Source organism: Engystomops pustulosus, chromosome 1 (genome assembly GCF_040894005.1).
Source record: "Engystomops pustulosus chromosome 1, aEngPut4.maternal, whole genome shotgun sequence".
NCBI classification, from domain to species: Eukaryota; Metazoa; Chordata; class Amphibia; order Anura; family Leptodactylidae; genus Engystomops; species Engystomops pustulosus.
Window position 1 is genome coordinate 250,595,836 of NC_092411.1, and position 17,721 is coordinate 250,613,556.

A 17,721-nucleotide genomic window follows, 5' to 3' on the forward strand; every position below is an offset into this window, starting at 1 on the left:
AGACACATTGAAGTGTCATTTCTTTCTAAAAATATAAAAATAACCAAGAATAAACAAAATAGCTTATACTCCAATACCCTACTTCTCATGGTGTAGAGATCCCTGATGTGCTCCACTACCATTAGAGGATGGAGTTGAGGTGGTCTTTATTGTCTGCCAATGGTTGTCCATGAGACCTCTTTAGATGTTAGTTAGGATTTTTGCTTCTGCCCACCCAGCTGACCCTAGAAAGGTAACATTGCTCAGTTTTAAAAGTATATTGCATAGTTATACAGTAGCTAGTGTTAGGTCCACGTTACATGCTGGACATTCAATCTACAGACCATTTGATATGATATTTAGAGCATAGTACTTCACCCACGTGAGAAAATAGACTTGTCAACATGAACAGAGAAGCAGGAATGCATCACAAACTAAATATGCAATCCTAGCATATTTCAGGCCATGGGGAATTGAAAATATGAGCATCTTTCTTTGATCTAAATATATTGATGTGCAAAAACAGAAGAAAGTGTAACATGACAAAACAGTTTATTATTAACAACTCTTAACAATCAGGCAACATACCCCAAATATGCTGTAACTTGCAACATTAATTACACCTATGTACATACATACATACAAAAATACTTTTCAGTGAAGGGAAGGGGTTAAACTGAAGATATCGCTACATTATTCCATATTTACAGAAACAAAATAACACAAAGTAAAACCAAAGAACGAAATGTTAACATCCAGTCACATTGTAAAGTAACAGTTGCCGTAAAAATGTACAAAAATATAACATCTTAAACCATTCAAATAAAAGTGTAAGACTAAGTGCCCCCAAAAGTACCTTCTGTATCAATGGTTTGGTTAACAAGCACATTTTAAGAGATTTTTTTCCAAGATCATATAGTGGAATCAATACTTAACCCCTCCCTGAACTGCCAGGACCGACAGGTCATAGCCTTACTTTTTTCTCTTTTAGAAAATATTTAACATTTTAAAGGTGCAAAAACAGATAAATGCAGTGCAAATACAGGGTAGTGCCTCTGTGCACCCTTATGTAGAGATCCAGGAAGCTGTAGAGGATACTTGTACGCTATTCATCGGACTTGTTCCTATTATACAATCATCTAAGGATAATGGTAGTTGTAGTTCTGCATTATGTGATTTGTGCTTTGACCCACTCAAGGCAAGGTATCACTCTGGTACTAAAGATGAAGGTAATATATCTAAATAATTTAACTCTAATAACTATATTTGACGTATCTATCAATGTGAATAAGTGCATGAGAATGGTCAATAAATATTTGCAGGAAATATACTGTATAGGAGCAATGAATCAGTAGCGAGACACTGGAAACATCTGCGTGTCACACAGCAGAAGCGGTTCAGCAGGATTCTGGGTTTGCATTCGGTTTGCAACTGCAAGTCATCTCGGCATTTGTGTATTTTACTAATGCTACAATTTAACAACAATGGTTTTAAGTCTCTTCAAAAGTCCCTGGATCTAGGATCTCAGAAGACTACAATCCACAATCTCAAGTCTTCATCCATAGTCCATCTCTGGCCACTGACTAGATTCCATGTGGTAGCTTGTTTCTATAAAGTCTTTAACAACATGTTAGACTACAGATCGAAGTCAGTATGTCTTCAGGTATCACACGGGTCACATGAGACCCAGAACATTTTTGGATCCATCCCCATCGCCAGAGAACACTCTGTCTTGAAATACAGCAGCTCAGTAGGAATGTGACAATGTTGTAACATTGGAAGATGCGAGTGAAGATAAAGTCCACAGGCAGTGGAGGCGACATGAAGGGGTGCTCAACGTTCCCGGTTTGCCAGTAAGGGTTGAGTAGATGATGTGCTGCTCCCCACTGAATTGATCCTCACAGAGTGATCCACTGGGGTATGGTTTGGACACACAGGAGAGCCATTTGAAATCTTCTGTTTTTGGGGGAAAAAAAGACACTATTTTAATATTGCAAATTATTAGTCAGTTAACTGAAAACTATGCCCAGCCCAGGAAAAAAAGTCTCAGGGCAGAGCCACACAACTTATGAAAATTGACCATGACCATGAACAGATCACGAAAACGAGGCTCCATTGAGATGTATGGAGCAGAACAGTCATGGGGAGCGACAAGGGGTCAGACTCAGGTATATTGGACCCCATCGGAGCCCTCATATTCGTGATCTGTGGATGTCACATCATTGAGACCCCCACGATCAGCGGATAGGGTCCAACTCTGATTCATGGGAAAACCCCTTAAATACATTTAATGGCTCAATGCCCAAGGCTGTTATTTTAATGCACCCTGGGGCTGATCAGTTTAAAAGTAAAGCACATCGTAATCAGAACAGAACACTCAGACTATTGAAAACGTATGCCAGACTGATGCAAATGGGCTTGGGGATAGACTGGAACAAAAAGTTTGTCTGCAAGTAGCCTAACAAGACAATGTACTGTACAACCTCCGAACTATGACCTTCATGGATGTCTATGGACTTATAGCAGCACATCAAGGGGATATGGCCACAGTACAATACTCATAGGTAAATATGATGTATGCAAGAAGATATATGAGCGGTGAGAACCTGAGAGCTGAGTGTCTACAATACAGCTATAACAACCTGTCAGTCTTCATGATCTATTATACAATTTAAAGCATTTTACTCTAGTTAATAACATTTCACTTACATGGCCCTTCTCTGAAAGCTGCTGTTCCACCATCTGTACAATCTGTTTAAAGGTAGGTCGCTTCTCTGGGTCGGCATTCCAACAACTCTTCATTATCTCATAGCTGAAAGTGAAGAAAATATATTAATGACTATTGATATAGTATATGTTGATCCTACAATATTTTATTTTCCATCTTTTGCAGCTGCTAACCAGTGAAGAGCGAAGAGCTACATGCAGGAGTCCTATACACCACAGTGTTTCTAAGTCCTGCATGGGGCTCACTGCCCTAGACTACATTATGTAGGAAACCGTAATTTACTTTAGTAAAGTATTATTTCTGTTTATCATGTTTTTAAAAATTTCTAGAGGAAAAACAGTAATAGGCATCTACTTACAGCTCTGCCGGTGCACACTCTGGGCTCATCATGCGATAACCATCCTTTATCATTTTGTAAAACTTGGAGTCCACCGGTATTCGAGGATATGGGCTGCTTCCTGTTCAAGAAGCAAAACAAAGCATTAAGGACAAGAATTACTGAAGAGAAAGGTATTATTATGGTCACATATAATCATTGAAGGAGTTGTGCAATGAACAAAAACTGACCTCCCAATTACAGTTAAGGGATATGTATCTGAATACTGGGGGTCCTACCCCTGGTGTAAAACATGGCATATGTCTACTGTTTTATCCCATCTCTATGGGACTGAAGGGCAATACCTTATAACAAAAGCACTCATCTCTATCAGTCTCATATAGTTGTAAAGAGTAGCATTGAACATGTGCGACCACTGCTTCCGTCAATAGGTGGACATAAGACCCGTATTTATAGTCAAAGCACTTATCTACAATAAGGAGATAAGTCTTGTTTTTGAGACAACCCCTTAAATGTACCGATAAGTGGGAAAATAGCCAACGTACCTAAAGAAAAGATCTCCCAGAGCAGGATGCCATAAGACCAGACGTCACTTTCAAATGTGTAAACACAATGAAAAATGCTTTCAGGTGCCATCCACTTAACCGGTAGTCGAGCCTATAATACAATAATGTTCAAAAATATAGGTTATTTCCATCATCTAAAAGCACATACAGCTATATAAGTACGTAGAATCATAAGACCACCGAATTTCCTATCAGTGTCATATATACGCTTGCACTACAATGAGGACACTGAAATAGGCCACAAAAGTAACACATGTCAACAATAAAAGACCTAATCTGACCTATTAAATGTACTAATCATTCTAATCTGTACCCTGTATCTTTACTACTATAGTGACCCAGATATACTAGAGGCTACATCATACATGTATATATTTTGGTTACCGGATCTCTAGCTAGACTGCTGCTTTTTGGTCTGTGAAGTTGTGTTGATTTTATGAAGAACTGTAGTTAACTATTTGCTTATGTTACCTGACAAATTTGTTCCTCAAACATCAAAAGATAAGAATTTGTCTGGCAAGCCTCTTTGTTACGAGGCCGTAATTTCATGACATGTTATATCTTTTGAAGGGTTGCTGCCTTATCAAGCATCTAGGATCAAAATATTGTTAAAATGGCTTAAAGGGGCAGTCTGATGTAGAAAGTAGTAAAGTAATGATGAGCACACTAGATAGAGAACCCAAAATGTGGATCCACTAAAAAATTTGGACTATGTTACTCAAAACAGAACATTTCATGGAAAAAAACTTTAAAATGAACCAAAAAATACATTATTCATGTAAAAATATATAAGTCCTATTTGCCTGTATAACAAAACCGATCCCTGCAGATGCACAATAGTTTGGGTGATAGTATGGATTGAAGCAAGTAAAACATTACAAGGTTATATTTTCCTCAATAGGGACTGTGCTAAGAAGCTATACACCTTAACACACATCTCCTGATATATTAATGTCATAGCTGAAATATATTATTACCTTTTCCATCAATCGCTAACCAATTTAAGAAGATCGATACATTTCACTTTTTTTCCTCCATAAAAGTGCATTATGTCCAGTACTTCCATTATGTCCAGTAAAAATGTGCCTAATAAGTCTACTGTAGTGTCATTTCTACATGAAATTCTACATTATATCACCAAATCATTATGTTCTCTCCAAGAGAGTGTGTCCTGATGAGATTTGCCCTCTTCTAAGGGTTTTCTACGGGAATTTGAGAACACTGAGTAACGCTAACTGAATTACACCTGCTTAGACTTACATTTCCTTTAACCACATAATTTGAGTCGTTCTTGATATCTCTAGCGAGGCCAAAGTCGCAGATTTTTGTAATACGCCCGTGAGTGAGGAGAATATTTCTTGCAGCAAGGTCTCGGTGGATGCACTAGATTTTTTTGAAGAAAACAAAAATGACAAAATATTACTTATGAGAACAAGATTGCACACGGTAGGAAACATCATATTTTTGACAACACTACATTTTACAACAATTATGAAAGGTTTATTTGCGTTCTCCGTGGGAAGGCCATGCTCAACCTGATGCCCCGTCAATTAGTGACAATGGGAACTGAGATTGTGATTGCTGGGTGATTGCATTTGGACCCCCACAATCAGATTTATATCGCTTAGGCCTTATGCACTCATGAGGCTGGGTCGACATGGTGTGTGGATGTAAGACATGCCGATGTCCATAGGAAATGAGTGGTTGCCCTGCAAATCGGGCACAACGTGGTGAGGCATGGTACATGCAAAATGGGGGCTGTAAATTAGCTACCGTTTTTACAAATAGCTCACGGGGCACCTCCATTTACAGTTGAGGCCTTATCCCGTGGATATCAATCAAACGTAGTTTAACCCCTTTCATTGTTAATAACATAGAACAACATTTATCTACTAGACAACTCACACAAACCATTGTAAGTTGTTTTAAAGACTTAAAGGGGTATTCCCATCTGGGCATTTACATTTACATAAATTCATTTGCCTTATGTAAACATTTCTTCAAATGGATGTTAATTAAAAAAATGTTCCTGTGTGAAGATAATTTCTCATAAATGTAGTCATGTTGTCCCTTAGAAACCACATAGCTTCCTCGGATACGACCACGTCACACTCTGGCAGCGGTGGCCAGACTTGCGCTATAGAGTCCTGTCTGACCACCTGGATTCAGCAATTATTACCATAGGACGGCTGCGCGACATGTAGCAACTCCCGGACATTTCATATACAATAACCTTTTGTTTCTTTGTGCAATCCCTCCAGCAGAGGTGGCCGTATCTGAGGAAGCCATCTGGTTACTAAGGGACAACATAACTACATTTATGAGAAATTATCTTCACACAGGAACATTTTTTTTAATAACATCTAATTGAAGAAATTTTTACGTATGTCAGATTAATGAAACTGAATGTGAATGCCCAGACGAGAATACCCCTTTAAGGCCCAGTTTCTTATTTTAACATTATTTCTGAAAATATACATTTTTGTACATTTTCTGCTGAATTCAACTAAGCCCATGTGAGCAGATCAGTAACTGGATCTTTGTCTTGTATGTCTGTCAAGTACAGATGTGTTTCAGCATCTGTCTAATAACTCACATTTTTAGACGCCAGGAAGTTCATGCCCTGTGCAACTTGATATGAAAAGCTAATCAGATCTTCTGTATCTAGGGCTAAATCATCTTCTTCAGGCATCGCAATGGTGACATCCTGATCAACATAGGAACCTATTTAAGATAAACGGGATAAACATTTAGACAGAAATTTCAAACACCCGTAATATGGGTCAGAGGAATTACTACTTAATTCTTCCAAGCATCCAAACAAAAGCCTTGCTAGACAAACTATGTGAAACATAAACGAAAAAAGACTAAAGTTTAAAGAAAAGCGGTATTTTGGAAAAACTTGAGCTTTTACTGTTTTGCAAGCTTTATTGATAGCAACTGATAAAAATGTAAATGACTACAATCATGATGGTTCCATCTACCATGAAATGAAATTTTAGAGGAGGAATTCTACGCACCTGATTTTCTTTTGTCTGACTTGGTTGGCACCACGTAGGATACTCCGGGCTTCATATCCATGTACTCACTCATTCCATCACTGTAAAATAATAAGAAGAATTGTTTTTCAGAAACATTGCCACTATTTACAGCTCCTTGAATGAAGGATCCCAGAACAAAGACAAGGATATCAATGTTTTACTTGGCAGAGGAACAAGCATAACAACTCTTGACATCCATGTTCTGTAGGAATCACAGCACAGGATGCACGTATAATTACTAAAGATGCGACTGAGGGCAACAACAACACTAACTGGGCTACATTAGAAAAAGGAAATGCTTAATGTCTAACATATTAAATTCTATACTTTAATCCCACCGACACTTACTAAAATCTCCATACTAGCCATATGCTACTTTATTTACACAAAATAGTGACATCAGGTCCACTACCACTTCTTGACATGATTACATATGTTAGGAGCAGAAGTTATACCCATTACACTGTACCAGGAGGGAAAGACGGCAAGTGATGAACAATAGTCAGTCTCCAGGGAAATGTGAAGTCGCTGCAGCTTACATGAGACAAGACCTTAGACAAATGATGTTCAGAGGTCAAGGAGAGCGCTGATTAAGACTACGGCTATTATAGGGGGGGGCAAGGGTCTGTGAACGTAGCACACGTATATATACAAATGATATTCAGTTTTATTTGTAGACGCAGTAATCCTGTTCTATTATTTAAGCCCAATTTCCTTGTCTACATTAGTGCATTTAATCACTGTGGGAGACTGAGTCACTGAATTTGTTACTTAGAAGTTTCTTAACTTTTAAGGTTCATTTGCTAAACTATATAACACTAGGGTTGTCTTACTTTAAACTTGAATGTAGTCCCTTGGTAGAAATATCACAACTGAGAAACCCCAATTTATCATCAAGACAAATTATGTAGCACAATACATGTTAGAGAAGGTATACATATTTCAGTGGGTAAGGGGTATATGCAATTGGAGTATATACTCTTTTAGCTCAACATACTTAAAGGGACAGCAGAAATTGAGCCAATAAACCACTACTAGTATGTGATCAAGCAGCTAGATGCCTAAATAATCAGATTCTTTTCATTGCATCATCCAGACAATTAACTAACTGTGAAGTAAGATGTACAGTAGTTACAAGTTCAAATTGGTGTGGAGTTTTGCACCAAACCCATGCTCTCCACACCATAGAACACTTCCTTTTTTGTAATTGATGGAACTGCTTACAGGGATATCATAACCAGCTCTCCCGAAGTCCAGTGCATGATGGCAATGGAACAGACATAATTTCGAAGGTGATAATTTGGTAGTGATTTATTAGGTCAATTTCTGCTGACAGGTTACCTTGAAATTGGACACATAAGAAAAAGCTTTGTATAGATTGTGAGTTGACGTAACTTTCTTTAATAATTTTTTTTTTTTTTTTACATGTTATTCACTAACTTTGACTACAAGCAATGCACTTGGTTTCAAGATGTTGGCATATCCTTAGGATATCAGTCTGAGGTCTGAATCTCAGCAATGTTTGAACCACAATGATGCTGACCACCAATCAGATATTTATGGCTTATGCTACAGATACACCAACAATACAATCATGTAAAAAATGTAAAAAAAAGATGATACAGAAAAAAAAAATACTCTGCTTACCAAACATGTTCCCTCGAGTTTAGGAGGTTCTTGTAAAGGGCACTTTCTGAATGGTCTTCAAACTTCTGGCAGATGAAAGCATCACGTTTTCGTCGTAGATAATTCAGAAGATCTCCATAACAACAATATTCAGTGATGACAAGAGTTGGACCTGCAAAAATAGAGACCATTTAAATGGCTATAAGCAATGATTCGGAATATAATAATATGATATGATGATGATAATAATAATCATGCTGGGGTCACAAGTTCAGAACCCCATATAGATATGTGCTTTTCTGTGGTTGCAATTACAGCATGGCAGCAAAGTATCATATGCAGCCATTTCTCATTACTTTCTATGTGATTGAGCTAGAAAGATGTCCCAAGCTGCAAGTGATGACTCAAATCAAATTAACCTCTTATTGCAGATTTGACAGCCATTATCATGGGCTACTCTGATGAAGACTCTATAGCATAGGATACAATGTAGTGTCAACGTCTATTTCCTCGTTAATATTGAGTTAAAGTAGGCATATATGTAGAAAAGAACCCTAACCCTATGACACTTATATATTTCCGTAATATAAATTTTTAAACCAGATTCACAAATGATCTATGCACAGGTAAAAGGCTATGCTAAGAAATCTCTAGCACTAATATATACAGGACTGGATTTTTAGTAGCTTCTTCGAGTAATGAAATGACTAATTGCTTAAGAATGCAAATTATACCGTGTGCTACAATGCAGCTGGAGAGCCACATAACGTGTTTCTATTTGAAGAAGTGATCCACTTAAACAGGCTGCCAACAATCTAAAAACAACCTGCCGGGTCACTGCACCCGATTATATAATGTCATCTAATGTGCTATTCCAAATGCTACATTTACCTACTGTGTATACAAAAATTCTTCCCTTTCAGTGAGCAAGATTCCCCTATGATATCATTTTTATTCGACATATTACAGTGATGGGGGAATGTGACAGCAGCTTATAATATTTATATAATGCAAGGTATCACAAGTAATGTTCATATCAAACCAAAAATGTGTCTGCTTATCTGTGGTTTGGGAGGGGGGGGGGGTCTCTGAGTAGAAATCAGTCCCCTTCCCCATCTGGCAGTCAGCAATGTTATCCCTTCTTATATCCCAGCTATACTGCCTATGCTCAGCTTTTCCTTGACAAGCAGGATAGAAAGCTATTCATATTTACTGTTCTGCAGTGAATTTGCCAGTACTAAGTTTATTAAGTGGACACATGCTACACAAGTCTTTGCTAACATTACTATTTTTATTTTAATAGCAGCCAAATGGAAAACAGGCAATTGATTGAAAAGCTTGACATATGAGTCCCACAGAATACAACCCTGAATTCCTTCATGCTTTTCTGATACATGTCAGAAGAATAGCATCATTACTTTGATCAATCTGCCTCACTGTCTACAGACTGGATCAACAAATATGGCATGTAAATACATATACTATGCCTTATATTATATTTAAATGGGATTTGCCCATAATTAACTTTTATAACCTGTCAATCATATACCTGTAACTCCACCTTAAAAGCAGAGAAGAGGCCTGACTGACGTGACATGAAATTTTATTGGATCCAAGTTTTTAATTAACACTAAACCGCATCTCCAGTGTTTTAGTGCCCAAAACAAACCAATAGTAAGTATGTCTATCCCCAAGTTATTTTAGTGCAGTTTTTAGTAGTTGTATGCACTGAACTCACATTGTGTGCTCTTGCTGAAGGCACAGTCCTGTGACAAAGCTGAAGGCAGTAAACCTGCTCATGCACTCAATGTTGAGCACATGCGCAGTGGAGCAGAAGTGTGTTTACTGTGCTGCTGATGGTTTCCCTTTAAATTAGAGTTTTGTATCATCCATGCCCAGAACAGTGACACTTTTAGGTAGAAACAAATCAATTATCCCGATCATTATCCCAAGTTGCACTTGCCATTCTCATGACAATTTCCCTCTCTATGCAGAGTGTAGGATGGTGGAGTGTTCTTGTTATGTGCCAATGCTCATGTTTACTCAGCACATAAGCTGCCGAAGAGAGACATCAAATTAAAGCGTATCACTGCCTGAATTCTACTGAATAGATGATGTGTCTCTGTCTGACGAAGGATGATTGATAATGCATTCACTATGCTCAACATCAACAGCACAAGTCCACATTAGCAGCTCTTCAGTTGTCCCAGGCTCCATAAAGGCTTAGTCACACATGGAGTCTTAAGCCGTACTCGCAATTAAGCGATTATCATTAACCCCTTAGGCAACCAGGTGGCCTACGTATTATAAATATGCTTCAGTCTGTGCGTGGTAATCCTTAAAAAAAAATATCCCAAAACAAAAAACAACAGAATAATTTATAATGTTATCCGATTCTGATCCCCTACAAAGTTTTAGTCCAAACAACCAATTGCGCAAAAAAAAAACGAATGAAAAAATTAACGCACATTGTTTCCTTCTCAAACTTCCTGAGTTGTTACAGAGTTAGGGGTAATGTTTACCGATGTAATAAAAACTCAAATGATACAATGCATTTCATCATACAGGAAGCAAATGTGGGAACCAAGAGCTATTTAGTGACACTGTCATTGTTTATTTGTTTGTTTCTCTTCAGTTGCATATGGAAGCAAATCGTATACCAATTTTTTGGCGGTAAAATAGAATAGACATGTGGAATTTCATTGTTTTCAATGTGGATAAGTCAAAATAGTGGGGGGGACTCACTATTTTGACTTATCTCCATTGAAAACAATGAAATTCAACATGTCCATTCTATTTTACCGCCAAATTATTGGCTGAATGTCTCATACAAAAATTACCCCCCTAATGAAAACATATGAACGCTGCCGGATCGAGTATGGATACATATGACAGCTTCATCAGAAATTGGCTTCCCAAAGCATGCACCTATTTACCTCCTACAGTGCAGGCTCCGAGAAGATTGACAATGTTTTTGTGATGACCAAGATAGCTCAAGACCTTCAACTCCGACATAAGGGCCTCCCTCTCTGTTGCATGGGCACTTGCTGCAAATAGAGAGATTTCATTAAGTGTCACATACACAATGTAAGTCATTCTGGAATATAAAACTAGCCGGAGTAATACTTACGTTTCAGCATCTTAACTGCAACAGTAAGTGCATTGTCCTCTTTCAACAGGCCGTATGCTGTAGCTTCCACCACTTTCCCAAAGGCACCAGCTCCCAGAATCTTACCTATAAAAGGTAATGGATAACTTATAAACACAATTATGAAACGTAGATGTGTACATACAACACCAATGTCAATTTGTATGAGCTGAGGCACTATGTGGGTGGAAGCCTATAGGGTTATTCAGCACTCCGAGACAAGATTGTTTTCTACATAAAGTAACATGGAAGTTACAGAACAGTCTGAAAGTTACCAAAATAACACAAATGGCTACATTGAGTACATGCACTTGCTCAGACCAACTATGGAGTCAATGCATGCCACTTTGTAGTGCTCCATAAGTGGGTTTAGCACCCAGTTATTCCTCTGTTGAAGCACAAACACAGTATCCAATAGCACAATGAAATAAAAATAACATTTTCGTCACGTGCTGTATAGTAAAACATGCTAAAAAAAGAACTGGACAATATAACCCAAATACTCCAAAACACTAACCAAAGCACAGTCTATCCCTCGGGAATTCCCACTTGTTGTCATAAGGAAGTTGTGTTGGATCAATATAAACGTAATTATTTCCATTGATTTCTTCAACCACTTTCCACTGAATTTCATACTTTGGTTTCTGCATCAGGAAAAGAAGAAAATAAACTCAGTAAAAGGAAAACAGATCAACGTAAAATATTGGTTAGGAACATAAGACAATTGTCTGCCGTACCTGCAAGTATTTGTACATGAGGACCGCCATAGCGATGCACAACACAGCCGCTGCTACTATAAATCCTATCAGCAATGGCGTAAATAGCGTATGGGAGTTCCTTTCTGCTAGAAAAAAAAGGCAATTAATATGTATAATATTGTATTATAGAATACCAATGTTTAATTTATAGAGGGAATCATTTCCTAAAAACTAAGCAAATAAGGTTTGAAATGTAGGATAGCAGCTACAATTTTAAAGATGTTCAAACACTAGAAAGTGGCACATACAAATTTCAACAAGCCAGTTCTAATATGGGTGAAAATTTCTATGAGCCAGAGCACATTATGGGTATTAGTAAGATTTTCATCCGTTTTAGCCGAAAACTGGTTTAGCAAATATATAATCCTTCTGACCTCCATATACTGCTGCATGTTGGCCTTGGCCAACAAAACACTAAGAATTTGGTTTTAATGGGAAAAAAGAATGGGTCATACTGAAGCTTTTCAATATCCAATGTGCACAAATCTGTTATCCCCAACATCAAGGAAGAGTTAAGAGGGCCCTCCATACATAAGCTGCCGTTTTAGCCCAGAATAATCTACTATGGCCAACTTTGGTATTTGTTATGGAACACCTTTGTGTCCTATAGGCAATGCCCTAATGGAATCTAACATTCTTCATCTGGTTGTATCAAATAACCTTAATACTATTTTTTGGGGTGCCAAAGAAAGAACAATTTTAATTACCTGTAACGGCAAAACTGAAAATAGATGTAATCCTCTCCACGTCATTGTACGCGATACAGTGTACAGTGCCATTCTTTTCCTTTATAGAGCTCACATCAATGATGCTTTCTACGACCGTCCGCCCTGAAGTGGAGTTTTCCATGCTGTGCTTTGTGTCAACTGGAATTATAGCTGGAGAATCCACACACCTGGAATAACAAAGTCACGTCATACTTTGTTTCTTTATGTAGTCACATTGTTAGACGCAAATGGAAATTACAGATAAAGCTGGGGGGATGGCAATAAGTAGTCTATCTTGCTATTGTTATATGAAATGCAAAGCAGATTACTGTGTCACTCCTAGAGAGATAGGTGACACGTTAACTAGATCCTATGTCAATAATACATGAAAATATAGTCAGCTGCAATGTCTGGCTGTCAATCACTGCATGCCCTGGACACCAAGAGGTGGAAGATTGAGAATCTATCTCATTATTATGAAAATACACATGTATTTATCCATTACTGAATGAGCTTTGGGTAGTGTATGTTACCTCGAATCAGATCCTGGACAGAATAACCAGTCAATGGAAGGCACAGGGAATCCCGTTGCCACACATTGGAGCATATCATTACCAAGTTTCTCAACTATTAGGATTTCAGGCTTTGCTGTAAAAAATACAAAAAAAAAACCCAGGTCATTATTAAAAAAAATCATCAGAAATTCTCCACAATGTAAACGAGTATAAATTAACACTTACTCTTTACTGATATGTTGAAGCCGACTGATGAATTGGCATCGGAGTTTGAGGCATAAAACGTATAGATTCCCTTCTCATTGCCTTTGAGACGGATAAGATGCAGCTCACTAACATATCTTTTGGAGATAAACAATTGACATTCAGTTATGGGAGGTTACTACTAAAGTATTCCTATGTACAAATAAATTATTAACATTTATAAATAGTAGTTTACATATTATAGTATTATTATTACAGGGGGAAATGCCAAAGTTCATAATTATTATAATTATTCTTTATTTATAAAGCGCACACAGATTATGCAGCGCTACACAGAGCTTGCCAAATTGGTCCCTGCCCCCAATGGGGCTCACAATCTACTCCAGCCTACAGGTATGTTTTGGAGTGTGGGAGGAAACCGGAGGACCCTGAAGAAACCCACGCAAACACGGAGAGAAGATACAAACTCTTTGCAGATGTTGACCTGGATGGGACTTCAACCCAGGACCCCAGCGCTGCAAGGCTGTAAAGCTAACCACTGAGCCACCATAGTGCCCCATACATAAATATAAATATGTTACTGCCATACCTATTGTTGCCTTCATCTCGCCACTGTACAAAATGATCTGAGGTGTTGAGAACCGTCTCATTCATGAAGGTCCAGAACACTTCATCTGGCTGAGGATATGCATCAATGTAAACCTTCAGTACAATGTTCTCCCCGGCATTAACAGACACATCAAGTGTGGTGTTGTCCATCACAGTCAGATTGATGTATCCAGTCTCTATTCAGAATAATTGGGAGAGTAACATTTGGTATTATAACTTCAAATTACATCACAAATATTACATTTATATAAAGGTCACTTAGTCAAAAATTACAGGTGGCATGGGACATGAGTAGCCTTCTCTTTGGTTCAATGAGCTGAAGTTTTGAAAAGCAAAGTGAATAAAGATAAGTATAATGCCAGTTACAGGAGGAAAATTTTAAGAGCTATAAACAACTACAATTACTAACAGCCATCAACAGAATCTGGACATTGATAGATCCAGTAGAGATGTAAAGAAATAGAACAAGTAGGGTGCTATAAAAGAAAACTATAAAAGAGTTAAGAAAGAGATACATCTAAATGGATCCTTATTCAATGGCAGTGGCAGCATTGAGACTGCCTTCTATAACACTAGAACCAAGGTACCAAGCCCAATTTGCATCCTTACTGAATGCAGTAGGAACTGAGTGCAAAATATATCCACCAGGTTACCCAGAAAGAATTAATGTGCCCGAATTTATCAATATCATCCGATTAAGAACTCAATGCTGGATGTTGTGGTGCATCCAGCAGAATCAGGCTTAACTAGATGGTAGCCAGCAAGCCAACTTGGCTCCAAGCCTGACCCGTGTATGAATTCCTTCTAACAATACAGGCAATACAGGTCACATAAATGATAGGTTCTCTAGGTTGAATTTGTATGTGAGCCAGAACTGGTATATTTTGTAGGTTGAATTTGTATGTAATCCAGAACTTTTATATTAAGCAAGTGTAACCCCAGATAAAGTATCTTTTTCCCCTGTGATTTTCAAAATTTTGGGATGTCATAGGAACAAAGCTTCATTACAGTCACCTTATAAATCTTATGTGGACTGTTACATCTTGGGGGAAAAAATCAGTAAATTGCCAGCATCCAGAGAGCTTGACCAGAGGTCACAGTGGGCATGGAGGTCCGTGTGCAACTAGGGGTCATCTGTAAGTTGGGTGTTCTTATGTCGGGGACTGCCTGTACATCCATTTATACTATACATTTAGATGTGATGCTAAGTGGGCACTTACCTAGAACATCTAATGTGAACATAGCATCTGTTTCACCAACACTGTTCTTGGCCTGACATGTGTATATTCCAGACTCATTAAGCCGAACAGCGCGGCTGCTTAGAGTGTTGTTCCGCTCAAATTCTGTATCAGATAGGTGCTTGCTTTTTGTTGTGGACTCCTGCAGAAAGAAATTACTAGATTTAATGAGATATCAGCCAGATTCCTCCTAATTACCATTTCTCATGTCAAACTTACAAGTATCCTAAGTATCCAAAATAACCACCTGTCAAACTGTCTAGAAAGTAATATTTTAAGACTGGCTAATGGCAGATGAATGGATAAGTATAACAAAGCAAATCCTGAGTATTGGGACAGTTTATTATTGTGATGTCTCTGATTGGAAATTCACCTTTTTCAGCTTCATTAAAATATGCTAATGACAGAAGAGCGGTCGGCTGTATCTCTATGTGCAGACAAAAGGAACATAATGAAATGACAGATAGGAAATGGAGGATGATGAGCGGGGACTAGGAGAGAGAAGGAAGGAAGGAAGAAGGGGGCTTCAACATTCCTCAAATACAGCTCCATTTTTTCACTCGAAGGAAAAAAAATGCTAATGACTGGTGAAAAAGGTGGGAGGAAATGTTGAAAACCATCTAAATTTAAAGCCATTATGAGTAATGATGTCTCTATATACTTAATATCATCTATATGCTATTATGATATGTAGAGGATTTGTCTTCCTACGGATTCTTGCAAAGGTCAGCAGGACATTGACCCCCTCCCCTATTTTCATGAAACCATCATGTTTACACTGCGCTCCTAACAAAACAATACTCTGACATCACAAACCAGAAGACAACTTCCCGAATAGTAGCAAAAATAAATCCAGTCACCTGTGTTTATAGGGCAAGATGTTTTTAGCAACATACTCAAAAAAGTTTTTGTTTTTAAACTTAAATGTTTAAAGAATTTATCAAACTTAAAAATAGTATTATTAACTTTCAGAAGTTTAAATAACCATTAAAAAGTTAATGGAAATTCATGAGCTGTGACTCAGTTATATGGGAAATCCTTAAAACAATCAATATGGCTCTTTTTTTTTAAAGTTACATATGTTTCCCAAACTCCTGAACAGTACAATTCGTAGCAAAAAAGCAAGCGCTGGATGTTTCCAAAAAGCACAAGATGGTATGAGAGGAAATTGATAGAAATTTTTTTTTAAATGTTATTGTACATGGTGTTCCAAATATCCGAATGTCCCTATGTTGTGTACATATAATGGTAGGTTGTTATGAAATGTCATTCTTAGATAGCTGACAGACAGTAACCTGAGCTCTGAACATCTGATAGCACTGATCAAACAATGACACATACACGGCCACCCCACTGTATTTGCAAACAATACCTGGATGACCTTTGGGCAGATCTTTTAAGAGGAGAGTGACAGACGACATGGACAATGGAATGAAGTTCTCACAGAATATTCAGTCGTACAACCTTTCATGAGCATGGTTACCGTGATGCTGTAAACGGAGATGGCCATAGCAACATGGATGCAGACAGCATGCTTCCTGGTTTTTCTTGAAATGCCCATGGCTAAACAGCTCTAGAAAGTCCTCAAACTGGGTAGATTAGGGCACAGCAATGCTTCAGGGAGAATATAAACCCAAGGCAGCCAGTTCAGGTACCCCAGGGCAAGGAGCTGCAGTATGTTTATTTCCCTAAGTTCTGTTACCTTGGTCTACCGTATAATGGAGCAGTTGATTGAGTAAGTCATAAACCTTTAATAGCTGAAAAAGGCTATTCCACATGACCCCCTTCCCAATACACTTTCATGCCCACGATTGAATCCTTATGGAAGGTGAGTCATTGAAACTCAACAATGCCAGATCCTATATTGCAAATCCTAATGAAGTTCGAAATTCCCTCCATGGCACTCTGGTGCCTGTATCTACTAAGAGGCTCAATAGCCACTCAATAGATACAGGCTACAGTTCAGACCTGTAGACCAAATCTTAACTGGTGGAGTTTTTAGCTCCATGCCCATCCTCCACCCGCCCAAAGTGAAAAACTAGTGAGTACGGGGAGATTAATGTGCCTTTTCTGCCACAAAACTGGCGGAGAAGGTTTAATGAATCTCCACCAATATACTGGAGGCATCATTTGGTACACTACAGAATTATGGTATCAAACGAGTGATAACTGTTAAACAGATTAAGATTAACCTGACAACAACAACTGAAGGTCCTTTATACTAGTAATTCAATTGTTTCTTCAATTCATAGATTGTAAGCTCTT

The 17,721-nt window shown here is 38.0% G+C and overlaps 1 protein-coding gene across 2 annotated transcripts in view; it reads right to left on the reverse strand.

The window, feature by feature from the left end:
* Positions 1–514: 514 nt before the first annotated feature.
* Positions 515–17,721, reverse strand: part of KIT (KIT proto-oncogene, receptor tyrosine kinase) — a 40,308-nt gene continuing 23,101 nt past the window's right edge. Inside the window, exons 5-21 of one of the 2 annotated variants that reach the window (XM_072124250.1) lie at positions 15,439–15,598; positions 14,199–14,394; positions 13,631–13,746; positions 13,424–13,538; positions 12,891–13,078; positions 12,163–12,266; positions 11,943–12,069; positions 11,408–11,512; positions 11,214–11,324; positions 8,299–8,449; positions 6,631–6,710; positions 6,207–6,334; positions 4,871–4,993; positions 3,590–3,701; positions 3,066–3,165; positions 2,689–2,791; positions 515–1,935 (exon numbers count right to left, since the gene is read on the reverse strand). In XM_072124250.1, coding sequence (XP_071980351.1) covers positions 1,813–1,935; positions 2,689–2,791; positions 3,066–3,165; positions 3,590–3,701; positions 4,871–4,993; positions 6,207–6,334; positions 6,631–6,710; positions 8,299–8,449; positions 11,214–11,324; positions 11,408–11,512; positions 11,943–12,069; positions 12,163–12,266; positions 12,891–13,078; positions 13,424–13,538; positions 13,631–13,746; positions 14,199–14,394; positions 15,439–15,598 — 2,142 coding nt within the window. In that variant the 3' untranslated portion in view covers positions 515–1,812. Of the gene's footprint in view, positions 1,936–2,688; positions 2,792–3,065; positions 3,166–3,589; positions 3,702–4,870; positions 4,994–6,206; positions 6,335–6,630; positions 6,711–8,298; positions 8,450–11,213; positions 11,325–11,407; positions 11,513–11,942; positions 12,070–12,162; positions 12,270–12,890; positions 13,079–13,423; positions 13,539–13,630; positions 13,747–14,198; positions 14,395–15,438; positions 15,599–17,721 lie in introns of both variants that reach the window. The other variant, XM_072124240.1, reaches the window with a different exon arrangement.